We start from the raw sequence: 24,340 nt of genomic DNA, 5'->3' as shown, positions 1-24,340 counted from the left end.
GACTTGAATAATTCTAACGTTATTCAATCTAATAACTTTTCTCTCTTGTGTGTCTAACCGATATCGAAGTTGCGATTTTTGTTGTCTTCTCTTTTCTATGTTACCCCATATACATATATATATATATATATACGAATAAGCTTATCTAATCTCGTGGGAGGACTTAAGATATTACGTAAAATAAATGTGTTAAATAATTTTCTGGATATATGCAAGAGATATGTGACATTTTAATGAAACAATATTTTCATTTATACGACAACCAAAATATGTATATCTTTTCTTATGGTTTTAATTATTTTTAATTATATATAAATAAAAATTCAACGAAATTGAAAGAAATAAATAGGATTACGAAGACCGTGAATGGAAGGATCGCGCTCAGGGACGGGAACAATGGCCCCAGGATTTGCGGATATTTGCGACAATGAACTTTCCACTTCCTAATATCACTTAATAATAATAATAATATAAATAAATAAAAATGATATTATGATTATTTCAGAGGAATATTTGAGAAAATGATTGATTGTCGCTAAGACATAACATATCAGATTTTTTTGGAAAGAATTTACAAAATAATTGTAGGATTGAAATTGTGTAAAAATCAATCGATCGTTCGATAAATCGATTGATTTATCTGTTGTAGTAACGTTTAATCGTGAATCGGAGTCGAGAATGGTTTTCACGAGGGTTCGTGAATTCGATGCGAGATATAAACACCAATTACTCACTGTTAGTACTACATAGGTTTGTACGTTACGATGTTACAAACAAACACGTGTATCTACACACGTCTCCTCCACCTCCTCCTCGATTGAATGCGCTTTCACGGTCTACCGATTGATATGCGTTTCTCTCTCTCTTTTTTTGTTTTTTTTTTTTTTATTTCTTTTCTTGCAAAGAAGCGTTATATTACAAATACTATAATGTGACCATGTGTATCGATTGTAACGAATCCCTCTGTCCAATATCTCCACCTACTCGAATCGAATCGAATCGTATCGAATTGAACCGAAGAAAATCCACATCCTCGATACAGTCATCGAATAGAATTCGTTTTTACACGCTCATGATAAATACTATTTGGGTCAGTTAACTTTCTGATATGCCGTTTAACTTATCTCAAAGTCAAATACCACGCGCAACTATGAGTTTAATATTAAATTATGTCCCTCTGTGCGTGTTACGTGTACGTGTACGTGTGTTTATTTTTTTTTATTTTTTTTTATTTTTTCCACAATTGTGATAGATATATATATATATTCGCACGTTCAGTACCTTCATTTTTTTTTTATCCAGATAAGAGAATAATGTAATGTAATTAATTAATAATGTATTTATGTTACTTATTAATCTTTTAGCTACTGTAAAATGTCGCGTATTTTACATACGACGAATATATACAGTTAATAGCACATGAAATATCCTAATATATAAAAGAATAAATAATATTCCAACGAGAGAATATTGCGAATTAATGTAATCTTTGTTATTACATTATTTATAGTTTTCAATGAATAATCTTATCTTCGTCATGATATATTTCTTCTTTATATTAGATTTTTCTTAAAACGTATTAAGAATATAATTAAAAAAGAGAAGCTCGTATGATCGATAACTGAACGATTATGAGTCATCAAGTGATTATTATTCAACGTATAGGTATCTCGAACGTATAAGGCATCGATTATAAAGACTCTCTTGCATATTACGATCATTTAATATATCTATCATAAGCAACAAGTAAGTAAGTAAGTAAGTAAGTTAGTAAGTAAGTACTTAAACATGTTTTAAAGAGAAAGAAAGATAGATAGATAGATAGAGATAGTTGCAGTAAGCAGATATATTCATAGCACTGTTCTCTTCATCGGTCGCAACTTTTCCCCTCTCTTTAAAGCCACTCCTCCCACAATGTACATCTTCACTTTCAAATCCAAATATAAACCATAGAAGTTCCTCCCCTGAATCTATTTCTGAATTCGTTTCTACGACAAGCTTTTATTTTATATTTTTTTTTTGTTTTTTCACTTCTTCCTCTTTCTTCTTCTTCTTCTTCTTGTTCTTGTTCTTGTTCTTGTTTTTCCTTTCCTTTCGATAAACAGGAACGACAGATTCTCCCCTTTTCTCTTTCTCTCTTCCATTTTAAACTTGTTCCTCTTATTTCCAGTTCTCTCTTTTTACCTCGTACATTTCTTTTTTTCTTACTATCACAACGAAGTAACTTAGTCTTTATCAAAGAAACTAGTTTTCTCTCGATTGGCACTATGTCATTTTTTCTTTAAAAAAAAAAAAAAGGGACGAAAATAAAGGTTTGAGAAAAGAAAGGGGGTAGATTGAAGTTTTGCAAAGTATCGATAGAGGTTACAGATAACATTTTAGATAACATTTATGCTTAGTTTTAAGATACAAAAATGTAATTTCAAATGAAATCGAACTTCTTGATAGATTATTATGTCATCGCGATTTGTTACAACCATCAACGCATATATTATATGTGTATTCATTTTGCGTCATCGAACGTTATTCTTACTTTTAGTCGTAGGAATAAATATTGAAACGCATTTATTAACACTTGGCATGCGATGCGACGGGTATACTTTGTGACGCGTGCAGCGCCCGTTTTTTCGTCAATTGCGCCGGAGTTTTGTCAACAATTTCTTCTATCTTATTTTTTGCGTCTTTGTCGAATTATATACTCTACATATGCATTGACAAATGTACAATTCATCATATATACACAGCTAAAAGCTTTATCCACTTTACTGTGGACGTTTTTATACGCTTACCAACTATCCACCACAAATCTACTAAAATACGTATTTTTACGTGATCCGCGCTCCAATGATAGACTGCGAAAAACGTAAAAATACGTTTACTCGCGTGCCATGTGTTAAAATGATTTAGCAAGTTTTCTTTCAAAGTTGAAACGATCGTAAAATCATAAAAAAAAAAAAATACTAAGTAATCGTTGGATCACTTGGAATAGTTGAAATTTGATCGATCTATCGGTAAGATAATAATCGAGGTCGATTGATGATTATGCGCCGGGGAGAGACAGCTCGATCGTAAAAATAGGGAGAACGAATAGGTTTCTTCTTAGTTCGTAGCGAACTATTAATAGCAAAATAGTGTGAGATGTGTTTAAATGTATTTGTAAAGAACGCTTTATTGGAAATTTATATCGACTTATGTCCCTTTCGATACTCACTTAACGTACGTTATTCTTCATTATTTTATTTCTCTCTTTCTCTGTGTTTTTCATTTTCTATTAACCTGTTTTTCCTTTATGTTTTTTTTTTTTTTTTTTTTTAGCAGTCAAAGGGTTAAAGATTTGGTTAGTAGCCTTTTCTGTTCCTCTTAGGAACTCCTTCTCTCTTGGTTTGGCCCGGATAGGTCAGCGAACTCAAAGACACAGTCGAAAATAACGCATGAGACGAAGAAAGAAAGAGAGAGAGGGAGAGAGAGAGGAAGAAAAAGAGTCTATCAAGTTGGTTCGTCATTCTCATTTTCGTTTGTTTCATTTCCACACAAAAAGAAATGTTTAACAAACTTTATATCATAGGGAAGATGGACAAGTGAACACAAAAAATTAAAACATTTGCTTTTGTTGACAATGTGGTACATTTTTCTTAAATTTCTTTTAAACCAATTGTCTTCAACATCTGGAATAATTGTTATGTCGAATTTCAAATTATGCCCTATTGTAAAAATGTTGTAGAAATGTTTAACCTTTCGAAAGAAAAACAAGAAAAAGAAGAAGAAGAAGAAAAGTGTTGATAAATAATATGAAATTATTGAAAACTTTGGTCATTATACGAATATATACACACAGTTTCTGTAAGAACAAAACGTTAGTTAGTTTTCTACGGGGAGAGTTAAAGGGAGAGAAGAAAGGGAGAGGACAGGACCCGTTGGTACTTCCGCGAGACATACCGAGTATGGACCGGTTTCTACTCGAGAGAAAAGAATCAACCAGCTTTTCTTTCTTTCTTTCTTTCTTTCTTTCTTTCTTTCTCTTTCTGTATGCATTATTTCTTTTGTAGATTCCAAGTGGCGTGTAATGGAAGACGCGTTTACAACTTACGAGTGTATAACTTTAGGTGCATTAAGCTGCCTCAAGGATCGGTCGTGAGTCGATTATGCGATAACATCGAATCAACTTCGACCGTTTTCCTTACACCGATATATTCTTAAGTGCAACACAGCACGAACATATATATATATATATATATATAATACTAGGGGTGCAAAAAAAAATAGTAATTGTATTTAATAGAATGAAATTATTGATCCATGTAGCAACTTTCAGACTGTAGGACTCTACTAGTGGCTATGCAAGCGTAATAATTAAAGTTAACAAATTTGCTTATGATCGATAAGATTATTGGTCATCGTTAGTCGTCATTGGAAATCATACTTTTTCAATCGAACCTTTATTTCTAGATAAAGAAAACTCGATGATTTTCGTCATACCGATTAAAAGATAAAATAAAAGAAAAAGAAAAAAAAACCATTCCTTGGTCTGGTCAGATTGTATCAATTGGCGAGATGCCAAGAGAAGATGATGGTTTATTTGTTTTATATTCCCGTTATAGTGCATTATTCATAAAAAAAAAAAAAAAAAAAAAAAAACATGGTTGTAGCTTCCGTTGACTCGTTTTGTCGATAAACCGTGTTTCATATGTCACGAAGCAGCATCGTCAGTATTCATTAAATTTTCAAGCTTGAACATTCCAAAAATATCACCTATATAATAAAACATCCCGGTGTGTCCCGTGTATACTATCGTTATACTACAGAATCATCTTCTAGTTTAAACTTGGAATATTCAACTAGCCAACCCAAACCAAGTCGTTAGAAAAGCAGCCCTCTTACTCTGCGGCCTGTATTTTTTTTCTTCCTTCTTTCTCTTTTTTTTTTTTTTTTTAACATGACCTTTTTCCCTTTTTCTTTTTCTTTTATTTTCCTTTCACTACTTTTTCTATCCATTTTCTTTTTTTGTTTTTATTTTCGCCTCGTTTTCTCTTTCTTTCTATCTTTTTTACACTTGTTTCCTTTTTTAGTTTTTTTTTCAAACAACCAAAGTAAAACTTTAATTATGAAAACGTTATTCATTTTTAAAACGTGGACACGTGCGTTAAGTTTCTCGGCAAAAAGTGTAAACCTGCGGTTTGACGATTTAAACGCGTTCGATGATGACATTTAAATTATGCAACTTCATTATACGAAGGAATTATATCATTTAGAAGAATCATACATACCTCAGTGCAATGATAAATAATAAATAAAATGTTTACAGTGTTGTATAATATATACTTATTATAATTAATAAAATATTTCATGTGGCAAGTGTTCAAAAATACTTTCGTGAGTCACTATACTGTATATCTGTTCCGAATTCATCTGTTAATGTGATTTACTATTTTTTTTTCCTTGTTCTTACTTGATGATTCTTCTCTCTCTCTCATTTCTTCCCAATAATGATGTAGAGAAGGTGATAGCGCGTCAAGTGCATCGTCGCGTGACCAACGGAAATAGAAGAGAGCTAACTTACGACTAGACGTAATTGAAAATTAATTGAAGCTCGGCTTTCCAACCTTTTCAACGTGTAGTATACCGAAGCGACGAAGCGATAAACTGCTCAACTTTTCTTTCTTTCTTTTTTTTTTTTTTTTTTTTTTTTTGTATCTTTCGTTGATAGCAATCGAGTAAAACACGGCGATGACCGCCGCGTGTACGATCGACCGGAACACGAATTTATTTAGAATTTTTTCCTATTTTGTTTGTTTTTTCTCTCTCTCCTTTCTTTCCAAATTACTTCTCTGTGCAACAGGGAAAATACCTATCTAACCCTGAGGGCTTTTCTTCTTGTCCCAATGAGAAAGGAGAACGGTAAAACTCGATTTACGATGTAAATGAAAACACAAAGTATATCTCTCCCCCTGGGCTTTCAAGTTGTTGCCACACGGTTAGTACAAACGTGAAAGGATACTTTCAAATTTAACTTCAATAAATAGACATTTTTTTTTTTAAACTTTATTTTATAATCTTTTATAACTTGTCGATTAAATTATAGGTACACACGTTTGTTTGATATTCTTCAATGATTTCGACAAGTTTATATCTTTCTAATCAGTATTATTTATAACTCTTGAAAAGAAAATTAATTTAACACTTAATCTTCAATGTTTTCATTAAATGATATTGTTTTACATTTTGTTTGTAATAAATTAAATATCATACATTATGAAATTCCTCATCCCTAGTGCGTTTAATTAACCAGTTAACTGTGGCGCTCCGTTTTGAAATTGCACACCGCTGTGTTTCGCTAAACTCGACCGATGACGAGTTTTCAATTTAAAACTTCTGCTCATTTATGAGAATAAAATGAACTCTAAAATAAAATAAAATTAAAAAATAGTCATTTACGAAACTCAATTAACTGGGTAAATTGTTGATTATGAAGGGTGATGATAGATTATCAAATAACTTGGCCTTAATTTCGACTTGTATATTAATTTTTCTTATCCAACCATTAGAAAAATGGCTTTATCACTTTTACAAATGAATCGTTTGATATCTATAGTTTTAAAGGTATTTTACCTGTCATTTTCTCTATGAGTAAACATTGGAATTTCTAACAGAAGAAGAGAAAGAAGAAATAGAAAGAGAAATCGTTTAGAGATGATAACATAGGTTGTTTTAATTATCTCACAAAGAGACTGAGCCACATAATATTTTTTTTGTTCCTTCCTTCCTTCCTTCCTTCGTTCCGTTTTCCATTTTTCTTTTTCCTTTTTTTTTTTTTTTTTTTTTTTAAAATACATCTCGCCTCAGGGTTTGCCGTGAGAGTCGACAAGCGCGTTTGATTAAAGAAAGAAAGAAAGAAAGAAAGAGGACGTTCGAAGGAAACACGCGCAATAAGCCTCTCTCTGGTTGAAACGAGTAAGAGCGTGACTGATGTGAGTTGGTGTATGTGTTCGTGTCTATATGTATATATATATGAAAGTAAGGTAAAAGATAGGGGGTGGAAAAAGGAGAACACCAGAGTCGACAGAGGAAATCCGTGTATCTTTATAATATTGGCTTTATGGATGTCAAGAACAGAAGTGTGTTGGTCACTTTGTTAATACCCTCCTCTTAAATATTAATATTTTAATTGTATATATTTGGTTTTTTTTCTTTTTTCACCTTTTTTCTCATCCTATGGAAATAGTAGACTCTCAGATGTTTGGATTAGCTTGTCCAAAGAGATCTATTATTGCAACTAACAAATACGAAAGTATTCAAACGGATGAGAAGTTAAAATAAAAAAAAAAAAAAAAGAAAAGGTGAAAAAACAATTGGTTTGATTTTTTTCTCATGGGCAGGAAGGAAGGAAGGAAGGAAGAAATGAACGAACGAACGACCTATGGTCGTGTTTCGTGTTCAGTGTTAAAAGGGGGAAAGTATGTATATTCACGAAAGGAGGCAGCTGAAGTATTTCCGGTCAGATGCATCGGTCGACCTTGAAAGCCGACTTTCCGACCCCGGCTCTGATGCATAGACTATTTCTCTCTCTCTCTCTCTCTCTCTCTTTTTGAACAGGCAACTTTCAGTATGCTCGTAAAATGTGCACTTACCGTATCTTCGTGTAATTCGTGATAGCCTATTTGCTAGCTACATTTTCTATATCTCTACGTGTCTTATACCATTGGTATAATACACACACATATACACTTATATACAAATGTATTTACTATATTTATGCATACTTACTTACTGTAGAACATCTTTATATATATATACAAATTCAGTGTCACATTGTTTGTTTCCAATGAACTTTGAAAGTACTGAGCCTTTCTTAATCAAATTTTGTTTATTTTGTGTGGTCTTTTTCAACTTAGTACATAAGTAAATTTATATCGCGTGTGACGAAGTAATTTTTGTTTGTTTATCCTAAACCGTTATAGTGTTAATAGAAGTGTGAATAGAAAAGAAAAATTGTACGTACATATTATTCGTTTTAAAACGACACACGTTTACGTACGTAGTGTCTACGAAGAGCTTCCTAAAAGCACACTATCGATCGTTATGGAACGGATGAAAGGTGTAGGGTGAGGGGGTCACTTAGGGACAATGGCACCGACTCATAGACCAGCAAACTATCCTTCCATTTCAACCAACGATGACTCAATGTTCCTTACGATTACTATCTTTCTGGAACGAAACGAAATCATGAATAGGGGAAGAGAAACAGAATACAACGGGGACGTAATAGTTCTCAGAGTAAAGTGAAACACTTTTTCTAACGATAGAACCACCATTGAGTGATGATAATAAGATGACATCGATTAGTTTTACTGCATTCATCGTGAAACACAAACCATTCGTCGCCGTCGTCGTCGTGGTCGTCCTTGGAATAACTATTACAATGTCGACAAAATTATTGGCCAAGTGTAATATCGATTTGTGTAAACGCATATATAAGTACACAATATAGTGTACAAATACAACTGTTCGTTGTTGCACAATATACACATATATTTACATATACGTGTAGATGCATAGGTATCAAACAATTTACATGTTTCATATAAGTACCATTCTGTTCGAAAATCTTTCTCCATTTTTAAGGATAACTTCAAAATTTCGGCCTTTCAGAACTTTTCAGGTTTTTTTTTTTTTAGTAAAACAACTTTATGCCACTTACCGAAAATCGACACGAACTTTCCGAACAACCCAATTTACAACATTTCTTACAAGATAATAATAAAAACATCTCTGTTTTTATCTCTTAGATTCCTGTGTAGTTGAAAACAAAAAAAGCAAGAAAAAAAAGGTGATAAATAAAATCCGTGTTCAAAAGGTCAAGGTTCGTTATCGAGTATTTAACGTGATCAATGAAAGAGATCCATCGTATGTAAAATAATGACACGACACGCGTCAAAGGCAGCGAACTATTTCGATTGGTTTGTTTTTTTCATTATTTTTCATACAAACGAACCACCCTAGGTTTTTGTTCGTTAGTCGTACGGTATTTTCGTTGACAGATGATTTCGATGTATCACTTCTGGCTCAATGAATATTTTTTTCTTCTTCTCTGAGTAAAATCATTTATAATATTTCATTTCTATTGTCAAAAACAAAAAGCTATGTGAAAAGATAAAAAGAGATAATTTAAAATTGCAACAATTATTGTTGTTTGGATTAATTTGAATAAAAATTTTGATTAGGGTTTATTGTCTATTATAAATTATATAATGAATTGTTTTTATAATATTTAATTTGGTTCACAGCATAATATTTGTAAAACAAAAGAAAACATTATAAACGAATAACAAAGGAAATAATATGCTAGATAGATACGCGAAAGAGAATTCTTGAATTAGTTGGTGGCCACCGTGTTTGCTTGGTTATAAATAACTTCAAGAACAAGGAACATTTTTGTATCATCGACCAAGAGATTTTTCAAAGTCTCTTTGACCTCCTCGACATTAACTCGAACAAGAAGAGTAAGTGGTTGCGTATAGGTAACACCACCACCACCACCACCACCACCAGCACCACCACCAGCAGCAGCACCACCTGTTAACTCCGAAGCAAAATACCCGCTCCAATTAAGGGAATGACCTTTTTATCTTTATTCTCGTAGCGTGACGAAAAGGGAAACTGCAACTTGGAATATGAACATATTCGAACCCTTTGGTTTTTTCCCTTATATATATCTCATATTTCACGGAATGCGATAAACTGTCTACAGTTGGATGAACCCTAATCCCTTTCTGTGGAAAACAACTAACACGCATATAATAATAATAATAATGATGATGTTCGGTGCGGTTAAAAGGATAATGTTAATCTATAGGATCTTGTGAGAAATCTACTCTGTGCAACAGTAAAATAATGATTATGGTTATCGATCGAATATCTTGTTATCCGAATAATAATCATTATTATTATCGCGTGTACCGGAATAAAGTTTCGAATTCGTAATTAGTATTAGGTACGTACGGTGAAATGCTTTCATGCGGTAAATAGAGTTGGAAAACCTCCATGGAATTAATACTGAATGAATATAATGTTTCGGTACTATTCTTGTGGTCATTGTACATATGTATTTAGTACTAATACATATAACAAAACAATCTAGTGTAAAGTGATATTGCGAATTTAAAATCGTTAAAACTGTGTCACAGAAAATCTATTATACGAACAAGTAGATTCACAACGTCGTCGAACTTTTAACCACCTTCTGTTTTCCCAGAGGAATTGCCTCTAAAAATCCACCCCCCATAAAAATGTCCCCTTTTCCAAACTCCATTTATCGTGTTATATTATAACTTGGGATGACGCATCGATCGTATGCATGCGTATATATATATATATATATATATATATTTTTGTCATTGAAACAAAGATCTTTGTTCGATGGACTGGTCGTGTTATCGATTACTTTGCCTATTACAATTAATGATTATTTATCGTTAATTAAATTGACGATATTCTTGTTCTTTTTGTTAGAGTGATAAATGCAATGGGAATGTCGGCCAATAAAGAGGACGACCGAGTATAATTCTGGATAATGTCCAAGGCACGCTTAGTGTTAACTAAAATATGAAACTAGGTCATTAAATGAGACAATTTCAAGCGATATATCCAAATTTACAAATTATTATGAAATAACAATACGAATTAAAGTTTATATTTCGTTATGGAAGAAAAGTGAACACCGCGGTAGGGTAAAGATCAATGAACAACCTTTTTTTCTTTTTTCTATAATAATATTTTTCACATATGTACAAACTGTTATCGTAAGACTTTAGCGAAATATAATATAAATCGTAAATGAATGAATTCCACAGGCATATAGAGAAGATTTTATCTTGATATCGCATGAACGATAAAATACGACTATATATACGACTGAAATATATTTTATCTGCAAAGGAAAAGTTAACGTAAAGAAAATAATGATCATGTCTTTTTACATGGTACATTTAATAGAAGCAAGGGTCCGATAACGAAGCTTAGGGATATGATCGTTATGGGAGGAGGAGAGGAGTGTACTTTATTAATAACTGCTGCCCACTCGTATGTCCAGGTGATAGACTTCGGCTCGAGTTGCTACGAGAACCGGCGGGTCTACACATACATACAGAGCCGCTTTTATCGGGCCCCGGAGGTGATCCTTGGAGCTGGATACGGCATGCCGATCGACATGTGGAGCCTAGGTTGCATTCTCGCGGAACTATTCACCGGGATCCCGCTGTTGCCGGGTGAAGACGAGGCTGACCAATTGGCCTGTATAATCGAACTCCTAGGTATGCCGCCAGCTTATCTGCTAGAAAATGCAAAGCACCGTCGAAATTTCATCAGTTCGAAAGGTTATCCGAGGTACTGTGCGGTAACTACGATGGCTGACGGTACGGAACATTTTGGTGGTGGTCTCTCGAGGAGAGGAAAATTACGCGGCCCACCGGGTTCGAGAGAATGGAAACGAGCATTGAAGGGCTGCGAAGATCACATGTTCATTGATTTTATAAGAGGTTGCCTCCAGTGGGACCCAAAACTCAGGATGACACCCAGAATGGCACTCAGGCATGCCTGGTTACGGCGTAGATTGCCAAAACCACCCTCGGAGAAGATCAACGACGAATACTTTCCTCCGCCACGGACTTCCGTTACTGGTTTAAGGACGCCAGCTTCTTCCGGTAGCAAGATTACCACCACCATCAGCAATACCACCAATACTACCAGCATCACCACCACGGCTATCGCTAGCACCATCAACACCACGGCCATTAATACGGCCACCACAACTACTACTGCCGTTGCTGCTGTAGCAGCAACTGCAAGGACCCTACATGTCAAGGCTGAGCTGATCAAAAGCAAACTCCGACAAAAAAAGGAACAACAACAGCAACAACAACAACAATTACAAAAATTGAATGATTTCTATGGTCGCAGATTTACTATAAACACGAGGCATCCCCAATCGGGTATTTTCGGCAATTCGACGATTCAAACTGCAATTCATTCAGTTTCATCGAATCATCAGCCAAGCCTTAGCAGTCATCAGTCCATAAATTCGGTCGGTACTGCCGGATCGCAACAACAACAGCATGGTGCTACTCATCAATTGCAACAGCAACAACAGCAACAGCAGCAACAACAAACCAACGGATCGTCGCACGGATCTTCTTCCCATGGATCTTCCTCGCACGGATCCTCTTCTCACGACAGTCATAGTTCGCACGGTCCTTCGAGTTCTTTAAGTCGCGTGATCTTAAGTAAAGAATTCATCGAAGAACTCAGACGATATGCCGAAATATGAGGACGTCGGCACTTATGCGTGCGTGCCACTGCCGCCGCTGTCACCGCCATGTTCCTTGTTAAATTCGAAATGCGTTAACCTCGATGAATACCGTGCGCATATACGGTAATGTTGACGACACAACATGTTGAACGAATAAAATGGTTAACGATCCCTTCCCGAAACTTTCATAAACACAAACAAACACACTCTATGCGATGGGTAATCTTATCGCCTACGTTTTAGGCGAATCTTTAGAGTAGATATTGACCTACATTTTGGATCCTATTTAAAAAACCATTTCATTTTTTTACTCGATCACGTGAAAAATTGATCACCCCAAAAATATATTCATTGATTTTGATTATATTAAAAGAAACAAAAAAAAAACAAATTCATATTACGTTTTTTACGTTTACGATTGCAATAAAATAATTGAATGTAATTATATACGCGTGATTTACATATGTTCGTCGGAATAAAACTAGGTACCAATACATCAGGTTCTTATCCACGAAACTTACACGATTATAATATTGTCTTTCTTGTATTTTTTTTTAATTTTAACTTTGTATCGTATCTCGTGCTCAGCTTTCTTTTGTTCGGTCAGCCCGAACATTTGCTCTCCTGCTGTCATTGCTGGATCTTTTGTAACAATTGTTATTCGCTTCGATGGAAAAGAAGGAAAGCCTTAGACACACACACACACGTGAGCGTTGCGCCGCTGCTGCTGTTGCTGAATTGTTGGTATCGTGCGAAAGGCCCCACATTTGTATCGACGTTTATTACATTGTCTTGACTGCGAGGTTATTGTGCCAGGAAAGTAAGGGAATGCGAAGGGTTCCGTTCGTATAAAGCGTGTAACAGCATATATAACATCGTCGATGAATCGATCCGCAAGAGACTCATTAAAAGGGTTTCTCTAACTCGGTGACTACCATACTACAGCAAATTGTACAATGAATTTTCTCCCTTTTTCTCATTAAATCTGACTAGGGATAAATTTGTGTCAGGAGAAAAATATTCACAATTCGATTAGAGAGTCCAATACTATTCTATCATATTCATCCCGGTGTGTCTGTTTTCTCGAAGGAATCTCGCCTGACAGATATCGAAATAGAATCTTAGATTTTTCATATGACGACCTTTCAACTGTTCTACTTATCGATCGAAGACAGTTGACCTTTTTCATTTGCATATCGAAGATAATCGTTAAAACAAGAATAAAACTTTAATTCCTTTGAACACCTTTCAAAGAATTATTAGATTGACCAACAAGTTTATACTGTTTTGTTTTTTTTTTAATTACGATGAAATAAATAGTTAAAACTGTATAGACAAATTGTTCAGTCTAATATACATATATATTTGTACATAACGAATGGTGTATATATACATAAAGACGCGCAAGACAAGTACGGTTTAATTTTGTTGTATTGGTTGTATTGGTGATAAAAAAAATTGTCAGAGTTTTTGGCATAAATAATTTATTTGTATAAATGTAGGAAGTCTTTTCGCATATACGTTTAATAATTATTATATTTCGATAATAATTTTCGAAGATAAAAGAAATTTAATTTCGTTTGATATTTTCTCTTTGTTTTGTCAGCATGTCGAGATACTCACGTTCGGTGCTTATTAATTAAAATGATCATTTGCGCGTACGAAGTGAAACTATTATTTCATAATCATAATTGAACGAAAATTCAACTAACAAATTAAATGTTTATTATGCTTTAAGTTACAAAGAAAAGTTGTGGGATGTTTGTGAATTATGCATGCTCGAGCATAATACTACATATACATACGTACATAGCTTAAATCGATTTCATCCTTGTATTTGTATATTAACCGCATTGGTGGTGTATAAGCCTCCGTCTAAAGAAAGAGCATAAGTAGGCTGTACTTCAATTATAATAAAAACGAGCGTTTATTCTCAAAGACTTTGAATATAAGTACCGACTATAATTAATTATTGCATTGGTTAAAAATGTTAAACCACGTTACGTCATTCAATAACATCTTTCTTTGATAATTTTTGTTCTACTAAAAAATATCAAAAAGAAAAGAATACAATTGTTTCAACCTGATCGTTCATTGAAATTCAATGATAAAAATTAAATCTGTTGAAAAGCGAAATATTTTAATCAATGCGCAAATTATTTTGATAAATATTAGCAATGACAGCAGTGATTATTATTCACGAGGCAATCAAAGAAAAAAAAAACGGAGTGATATTCGGTTGTCGAAAAGTGATACCGAACAGTATAACGCTATGTGATATGGAATTTAAGCGGCATTGTCATTTATATTATTGCTAAAGAAAACGTCTATGTATAGAGAAAAAAAAAGAAAGGTACATATATATATATATATATAAAAATATAAAAAAGATTATTAGTTATATCGCGCTGTACGCTATAATTATAAACAAAGAAAACAAAAAAAAAAGCCGCATATAAAATTTAACAAAGTACACGTCGTGCATGTAAAGTAAGAACAGAGTAGAAAACTGCCACCACCCCCATCGTGGTTACGAAAGAAAAAACAATTACGTATTATTAGAAAATGTGGTGTTCGTAAAAAAAAAAAAAGAAAAAAAACATTTACGTACGCAAAAAATACTTACGTATCATCTCGTTGATCCTTTCGAGCATTTTGTTTTGTTATTTTTCTCCTATAAAGTGCATTATTGCGCTACGCTTTTTTTACTTTCGTGATTCGCGTTCCATTGCTAGAAAAGGGAAGAGGGAGGAAACAAAATGAAGTCATTAATTTGTCCCTTTCTTCCTTCCGAAGATACTTCGTCGACGAGCATTTAAATAAATATATTAACATAATTATTGGTCATTTGCGAAATGACGTTTGTCAAGATCGACTTTACACGCCACTGCCAATACCTTCTTCTTCTGTATAAGTTTTATTATTTACGTGCGTGCCTAAAAAGTTCCTTCGTCGTCATCTTTTCAGATCATTTTGAGTTACGTTATATTAAAGCGAGGGTACCACATTCTACACCCCCAATAATATCACATATACACACGTATACTTGCATTTGCATATATATGCATCTTTCACACACACACACAACACACAAGCACGTTATTTTTGTGATTCTCACGGATTTTTGAAAGTCTCGTTTATCCAAATGCGCGATCATCCCAATCGATAAAATATAACGAGCTTGAAAGTGCATAAACAGTGGAGTGTAACGCATTTAATACATAACAAACACATATATACATGTGCGCTAACATCATACACGTATTCTCATTCATTTGTATAGAACAAAATATTATGTAAGCATTTATTATTGGTAAAGAAACGCGAGGATAAGAGTTTTAATAATGATTTAATAAAACACCTTGACTCAGTTGCTTGTAAAGTACACTATTATTATTATTATTATTATTATTATTATTATTATTATTATTATTATTATTATTATTATTATTATAATCGTCATTATTTGTAATATTATTATTATTATTATTACTACTATTACTATATTAATAATACTGTGATTAACATTTAGGTACTTTGTTGTTTGGCGTGTTCGATCTTGAATTTCTCAAACATCCACGTGCTTATTTTTTATTGACAATTATTATATAATATATAAAAAATGATCTCTTATAATTTTAAGAGAAAAAAAAACACACCGTTAAAGATCCTGTTGTCTTTTTCTTTCTCTTTCTCTTTCTCTTTGTTCAATCTTACTTTGAAACAACCTTTAATGATTTCCTAATTTTTTATTAACGATTTGTTACTTATAAGAAGACAACAAAATTGTAAAGCAAAAAAGAACGTAAAGTTTTATCGTGCAAAGTACTTCGATGCCAAATAAGGTATAAATGATAGCTTTAGGGCGTAAATAACATACGAAGATGTATGTAAGTTGCAGACAATTTCAAGGCCGGAGACTCCTACTCAAGGTAAACGAGGGGGGTGTGCGTGTTACGATTGTCTGAAAGTCGCTCACCGTCCACCTTCCCATAAGAAGCATACTACCAATGCGTTAACTGCTGGTTTCTGTTTTAAACACTGTACTAACCATAAGTGTTTTTTTTTTCTTTTTCTTATAAGAGAGAGAGAGAGAGAGAGAAACGAGATCAAATTGAAAAATAAATAAATCAATTTCTTTCAAATGTTATTATTTACCCCACTAAAATTATTTATTAATATTTTGTTAATATTTAACCCTTTGAATACGAAAACTCGCCATTAAATAAAAATAACAATGGGAATATAACGAAAACATTTTCACACTGTAAATTGATTTCGTGTCGATGAGGAAACTATTGAAATTACTAAAAACTAAAACTCAGAAATAAGAAGAAGAAGAGGAAGAGGAAGAGGAAGAGAAGAATAAAACAAAGAAAAGAATACGATAAAATAATATACGTATGTATATTACGTTTTATTAGCTAGTTACGTGATAGTCTTATATGATAACTATGTGAACATGAGTGATAGAATGTGAGTGAGAGAGAAAGTGAAATGTCGATATGAAAAATACGAGAGAGAGAGAGAGAGAGAGAGAGAGAGAGAGAGAGAAAGAGAAAGTAAGACAAAGCACGATAGAGAAAACGAGAGACTGTAACACATTTCTATATAATAATTATATATATATGTATGTATAATGCAATAAGACGTTTGTATGATAATTAAGAATTTCGTAATTATTCGCTAGAAATGCGCGTAATAAAAACAAATAATAATAATAAAATAATAATAATAATATTAAGGCACGTTACAGACAAAGTAAACATATATATATATATAAAGCAACAAACTTAAAAGAAAATATATGTGACGAGTTGGTTCAAGAGTTCGTTACATTGTGGAACTTACTTACTAAAATCTCGTCGTAATGTCGAATCCAATCGATTAATTCTCCTCCTTCGTTTCTCCAAAAGTCATGTCAACAAGAATTTTCTGTGGTGAGAGCATGCAATTGTTTGTTGCGTGGTATCTTCGTCGTGTTATTCGTCGTGACTTGGATCGATAACCGATTTCATTTTTATCCCCTTTGCCATTTTTCATTTTACGATCTATAACATCGATTTACGTAATACGTAAATACAAATAACCAACAAACAAACAAACAAACAAACATGTTTACTTATTAGAGTGAGCCCAAAAGTTCGCGCGTTTTATATATATATATAACATTTTTATCCCTCTACGGTTGAGAACAAACCAACTTTTCGACGAGTAGCACACTTAGAAGGCGTAATACTTAAATGTAAATCATTCACATGATCCGATGACAATACACACCAGAATTTCTTGTTAAATAATCTTTGCAATTTTCTTTGGTTTTCCTTTTCAATTTTTCTTACCCGATCGTGCAGAAGAGTGCATACACATGATATATATATATATATATATATATATATATATATATATATATATATACAATACAAAAGAAATAATAAGACAACATTCCGATTAAATTGACAATGCACGAACAAGTTCGGTTTACTTTTGCGTTAGATCCAGATCGTCGTCGTGCAATAGCGTGTATATATGTAGGTACCATAAATACATATGTGTGTATGTTTCTCTATGAGAATCTGTATTTAAACGAAAAAAAAGATGATGAAGAAAATGAAGTTAGAAGATGATGAGATAGAAGAAGAAGAAGAAGAAGAAGATGAAAGGAGGGGAAATAAATAAAAAATAGTATGCTACACCACCATCACTACCACAACCACTTGTAATTTCGTTAAACACTCAGCACGAATGTTTCTAATGATGATGAACGAACACAGATAATACAATATAAACTAAACGAATAAAACAAATGCAAAAAAGAGAGGGGAAGAATTATTATAATACTACAAAGAAGAAAAGTACAAGACGCGTCTCACACATGTTAAATTAAAGCGTTACGATGTATCGCATATAATCTATATACATATTGACATTACATGCATACATACACATACACATCAGAGCAGACTAACACATATAACCCTTAGGAATATTCACCGATACATAGGTTACTTCTTCGTGCACTGTGTGTATTTAAAGAAACCCCACCACGATGACGTTTTTTTCTTTTGTATATCGACGTTTTTTAATCGATCTCATCTATCGCACATAAGAGATCCATTATTTCGTTAGAAATTTTCACTGTCAAATATAACCATTGTGAAAATTCATTTACTTTCATTGACTATCGTCGCTGCAACGAGCATATATTTTTTATTATACTTTCTTCCAAGCATTGATGTCTCTTTACGTGCAATTTATTGTATATTTTCTTTATTTCGAAAATCGATTGCACAGCGACGATTATTATAAAATCGAAATAAAGAATACACACACACACATAAACACACGTTATCATAGATCGCATAACATTATTTTCATCATTTTCATCATTTTCATTATCATCATCATCATCATCATCATCATCATCAACTTCATTATCATTATCATCACATTGCTACTCCAAAAAATATAATTAACGTGCTAAGTTCTTAACTTGATACTTTCCTTCTTTTATTTCATTTTGTTTTAATTGTATTTCTTTCTTTTGTCCTTCTTTATTGTAATTGTAATTTTAATATTAATAATAATATTAATATTAATTTTTTTTGTTTTTGTTTTCTATTTAAGTGACAATGCAAAGTTTGATCTCTTACTGGTACATACACACACACACGTCATTATTATATATAAGTAATATTAAATTAGGAACGTTTAGTAATCGGACTAAGATTGAATTACTATGATTGATACTATACTTTTGCTTTCCTTGTGGAAAACGGCGAAATAGAAATATCGTTAACGTCGATCAGCACCGTATCCGACGTGTAATATCGTAATAATAATATTAATAATGATAATAATAATAATAAAATAATAATAATAATAGTAATAATAATATATGTATCATTCGAACGATTGACATGAAGTAAAGCAAGCGTGCTAAAAGAAAAATGGATATATGTCAATGAAAAATGATTTTTACCGTAACACACATACACACAAAAACACACAAAACATAGAGACGCAGCAAAAACCCTTATATCTCATTATGAAAAAGAAAAAACAAAAAAAAGATGAAACAAACAAACTTGTAACTCGTTTTCGCGAGGAGAGAGGGGCGTTGCGCGAAAACGTTAATCTGATTTTTTAAAAATAAAAACCAATCGAGATTCGCCTTGATTAAGAAACAAAATAAAAATGCTGCTTATGACGGTTAACCAAAAAAAGAAAAAAAAAGAAATATAAAAAAAAGAAGAAGAAGAAGAAAATGAAATACGTCAAAACCAATGCCTTAAGTTCATTAAACGTTTGTCCCCTATCATCTCTGTTTTCTCTCTCTCTCTCTTTCTCACGTTGTAATATGCGAAAATAAAATAAATTAAAAAAATCCGACTATAACGAATGTAGAGAGAAAGAGAGAAAAAGAGAGAAAACGTCAAACATTTTCATCGATAATCGAGAATGTGTAAAATATATTACGAGGACCTCGTATTCGATGCTTGAAATGTCCTCTCGTGCAGATCTTACAATAAGCGAATGACGACGAAACGAATTGAGCCGAATTGAGGAAAATTGATGAATGCATACGGTGATATGATTGAGTACGTATTAAAGGAATTGTTAAAAACATAAAACAACTTGTTTGTTCTATTGTATCCTTAAAAGCATGCACCAACACCTTTTTCTTCTATACAATTTGTTCATTTTTTATTTTTATTTTTATTTGTTATTATTCAAATTCCAATTAGTTTGTTACCTTGTTCTTGTAGATATTATATAATAGAGACAATGATCGATCTCGAGACGTCGTGGAAAAAAAAAGTGTGTTAGCTAACAGGTGGTCTTATATTGAAATGACACTGTTCGTTCGATAGACAGTGTCTATGTTTCAGTTTGCGCGATGCCTCGATTAAAGGGTAATATCAACAAAGAAAAAGAAGAAAAGACAATTGTTTTATCTCGATCGTATTTATCTAGACTTTAAAACCCTTTAAAAGATTATCAGAGGAAGTAAAGTGAAAGAAAATAAATAATCCATCGTGATCGTCAATTGAAAATCTAATTTATTAAATGAAATTTTGGCACGCGGGTGAGGAGGAAGCGAGCAATTATATTTGCTAAATTCTATCATTTCATATTCATGATAACTTTTTAAAGGGTAATAATGATCCTCTCGTTCCTCTTAAACTTTTTCTTTTATAAAATATTGTTAAAATAGGAAAATACGTGGTGCTACATTTCTCTCTGTACGCATTAGTGTGTAAATAACTGGATAATAATTATGACCGCTTGACGCGAATGTGCTATACGAAAAGATCGTTGGATAAAAGGTTACTCCAAAATCCAGGTCACAAATCCTATTTGCCATATCCACAAAGAGAAAGAATTCATTCTGACGTGTAAGAAAAAAAAAACGATCTTCCCTTTTCGGTTTTCTTTTTTTTATCTTTGCGACAATTTGTACGACGATTTTCAACTTATTTCGTTTAAAGAAGAACAACGTTTAAACTTTTTTAACAAAATAACAAAAAAATACAGCCAAATTTAACAATTGAATAATAAAAATTATAAGAATTATAAGGAAAAGTTTGAACCTATATTTCATTTTGTGTTTCACGTATATAAATGTGTTAACTAATAATTCTTTTATTTTTTCATCAAATCTCGAATACATTGTAATGGAAAATTTGCAAAAATTGTCTATTGGATCAGATTGCAATTATCTGGCAAGCAGGTTTTCCGGGTCGGTGTATTTTTAATCCTTCCATCGAGATGTGGTTTACGACTCTGACGTCAAACAGCCAAAGCGTGGATGATTTGCACACGGATACTTCGGCAAATCGCCAATACAAAGATCGATCGATCATGATGAATCTCTAGTTGCTTTTTGACACCTTCAAATCAAACAACATAGTCTTTTTCTAGCAGGTTGCTAAAATCATTTTCTTTCTATCATTTACTCATCAGAAAGATAAAAGGAGAGAGGGAGAGGGAGAGCGAGTTGTCACTGAATATTCTTTTTGTTCAGATTCTATGAATAAGCTTGAACTTATAAGACGTAAATACGTCTTTATGTCTTCTTTCGCAGGAAGAGACGAACTCGCTCGAACAATGATCTCAGAATGTTTCCGTACTCGTCTGAGGGTAAACCGGTCTTTAAGAGGCAAGCGAGGAGATCGAACCCATGACACTGTTCCTGTCTCTCTGTACCGACCACTTATTTTCGGTTTGGTCGAATTCAATGGCAAACGACGTTGGCCACTTGCCAACAGTGTCTCCTCAACTAACCACCGTTGTTCTTCTATCTTTTAAGTAGTCATCTATCCGTTTAAAGTTTCTTTGAACTTTTCCTTACAGAGAGTGACAAAGTAAAAAGCAAATATAATTTCATTATAATGAGTCATGCCAATAAATACGTGTAATTTTTTCTAATATCCAAGAGCCTTAAAACAGTTCCTTGTACGTGGGATTAATATGCAATAAGACAAACATTTCTATTAACAAATTATTTACAAATTATTATTTAAATGTTGCTCATATCTGTGTGCAAAGAAAATAATAATTTTTAATTGAAAAAATAATATTATTATTAATTATCAATGTAATATTGGCTATAAACATATTTTGTTTGAAATTTATTTTTAAAAAAATATAAATCGATCGATATACAAGTTTCAAATAAATAGTACCAAAACTCACCGTACCGTGGCGCTTTTATCGTCGAATATTTTCGATGACGTCATGAAAAATACTTCGATGTTTTCGACCTATCGATCTTGCATATTATTCGATATAATATTAAATTATTAATACGAGATTATTATTAACAATTTTTAATGTTTTATATTATCGATCATTTGATTATATTTCTTAAATGAAATATTATCAAATATTATCAATGTGTTTGTTGACTATTTTTCTAAACTGCAAGACAACGACCAATAAGAAAACACAAATTCTTATTTCGAGTGTACAATACATTCGAATAACTGTCACGTGATTGTTTTAAAGTGATTCTATTTATTTGAAATGTTCGTTAGAATAATTGTAATATCAAAAGATTATATTTCTTATCTATTTTGATAAAAATAATTGATAAACCTTTCTAAAATATTTGTACAATTTCATTTTGACAAGATAACAATATTTTCTAACCAATCATAAAGTATTGGTTAAAGGGACTACAAAGTTATACAAACACTTGTTCAATTTTTCACATGAACATTTACATTTTTCCTGAAACTATTTTTCATTTTAATATATAAATATCTTATTATATTATATAAATTATTGTTTATTCAATTAATGGAGTTAATAAGTTTAGTAAAATATAGAAATGATCAAAGCATTATATATTATTTATATATATGGTGCATTAGCTTTAGAGGGAAGTGAAGTACTTAGAAATCTAGGAGAAAAACAATATACATTATTAACAGGTATGTCATATAATTTGCTATTAAATTTGCTATTAAATTTGCTATTAAATTAATAAATATATTCATAATAAAATCTTACTTTTATAGCCAAATCTACTTTGCCAAAACATGGATTGTGTTGGTCTAATGCACTCAAGTCGACAAAAAATAGTTGTGACAATTTGAATGACAATGAACATTCTCTTCTCGCTTTAAAATTAGCTAATTGTTTTTTAGAAGATTCTGGTCATACTTCTTACGATTGCCATTTGAGTACATCAGAAGATATTCGCAAGTAATTTCTTACTATATTTAAATCAACAATTAAATCATTACTTTAATAAACATATTTAATAATATGTCAAACAATTATAATTTTTAGAGAGTGTATCAATAAAATGTCAGATAGAGCGTTCAATGTATATAATGAATTTTATACGCATACTACACATATATGTTTTTATTTAAATTATGAAGCGTGGCAAGTGGAAACTGAAAAAACGATTAAATCGTAAGTATTAGATTAATAAAATTTGTCTCCTCATATAATGTTAATCTTGTTAATTATTTCATATCATTTCCAATATAGGTTGTATCAAGTTTCATCTCAAATGAAAGAACAATTGTTAGAAGCATCGGAATTACAAAGTGTGATGCTGAAAAGTCAGAAAGAAGGATTAAAAATTCAAAGTGAAATATTAAATCACGGTAAAGAACTTGGAAGTGTAATCAAATCTTCATCTGAAACTGTGAACGATATGGTTATGGAATTTAAGTAAGTTACAATATAATTAAATTGAAAATATTACTGAGAGTTATTTATATGCATCAATGTAATCTCTTGTATATTTTAGAGAATCGGCAAAAGATCAGAAGGAATTACTCTATGAGATTTTTTCTTACATACGTACTTTTCAAAATTGGATTATCGGAGAAGTATCATGGTTTCAATCTATTATTTACTATACAATCACTTGTATTCTCTGTGCAATTTTTAGTTCGACTAAAAAAACTGCAGATGCACGTGTTATACTTTTCATAATTCTAAGTTTAAACATTACTGTAGAAAGAATATTAGTTCAATATTATGAGAACACCATGAACCATTCTACACATGACAAGGTAAAAAAGTTATACAAATTTAAATTATCACATCAATTAGGTCTGATCAATAATTCAACATATTTTATGAATAATATTTGTAGGTAGAACTAGTATACATAACTTGGTCGATAAGAAAAATATGTTTAACATTATGTGCAGTTACGTTACTGTGTACGTACTTTTATTATAAAGACGAACAATTAGAAAGTTTTCATGCACTTAGACGAATAGAAAATCAATTAAACAAAATGCAAATAATTACACCAATCAATATTAATCAATCCATTAACAAGCCTATTCGTAAGTTTATCATTTTAATAAGCATTTGTATTAGTATAAAAATATCTTTTTTTTAATAATAATTTTACTTTACAGGTCATTCTGAAAGATTGGCTATTAAACGTTTACATGCTACTTCTATAAAGGAACATCATTTGAATCATGTTACAAAAGCATAAACAACAAATTACTTTATACCTACCATGATACAAATTGGATATACGTAAAACTATATATA

The 24,340-nt window shown here is 32.0% G+C and overlaps 2 protein-coding genes and 1 long non-coding RNA gene across 3 annotated transcripts in view; 2 read left to right on the top strand and 1 right to left on the bottom strand.

Moving 5' to 3' along the window:
• Positions 1-19,938, top strand: part of LOC107072409 (dual specificity tyrosine-phosphorylation-regulated kinase 2) — a 26,673-nt gene extending 6,735 nt beyond the window's left edge. Inside the window, exon 2 of the mRNA XM_015332303.2 lies at positions 11,087-19,938. Within this exon, the coding sequence (XP_015187789.2) occupies positions 11,087-12,319 (1,233 nt within the window). The 3' untranslated portion in view covers positions 12,320-19,938. The remainder of the gene's footprint in view (positions 1-11,086) is intronic.
• Positions 14,968-22,956, bottom strand: LOC149032334 (uncharacterized). The gene is made up of 2 exons (XR_016176822.1): positions 22,820-22,956; positions 14,968-22,709 (listed from the first exon to the last, which is right to left on the bottom strand). It is a non-coding gene; the product is annotated as an uncharacterized LOC149032334 (long non-coding RNA).
• On the top strand, positions 22,601-24,340 carry LOC149032333 (uncharacterized). The gene is made up of 7 exons (XM_089173347.1): positions 22,601-22,740; positions 22,828-23,014; positions 23,102-23,230; positions 23,309-23,494; positions 23,574-23,841; positions 23,925-24,123; positions 24,199-24,340. Exons 1-7 carry the CDS (start codon positions 22,638-22,640, stop codon positions 24,279-24,281), a joined length of 1,155 nt encoding a protein of 384 aa, XP_089029473.1. The 5' UTR covers positions 22,601-22,637; the 3' UTR covers positions 24,282-24,340.

Source organism: Polistes dominula, unplaced genomic scaffold, assembly GCF_049000335.1.
Source record: "Polistes dominula isolate Pdom_NZ unplaced genomic scaffold, Pdom_raw_medaka scaffold_35, whole genome shotgun sequence".
NCBI lineage: Eukaryota > Metazoa > Arthropoda > Insecta > Hymenoptera > Vespidae > Polistes > Polistes dominula.
The sequence above is the reverse complement of the archived record's forward strand: the minus strand, read 5'-3'. Positions and strand labels throughout refer to the sequence as shown.

Coding starts and splice junctions, on each gene's coding strand:
- LOC149032333 (XM_089173347.1), top strand. CDS start 22,638: ATGATCAAAGCATTATATATTATTTATATATATGGTGCATTAGCTTTA. Junction 23,015..23,101: donor ACATCAGAAGATATTCGCAA/GTAATTTCTTAC, acceptor TATAATTTTTAG/AGAGTGTATCAATAAAATGT. Junction 24,124..24,198: donor ATCCATTAACAAGCCTATTC/GTAAGTTTATCA, acceptor TTTACTTTACAG/GTCATTCTGAAAGATTGGCT.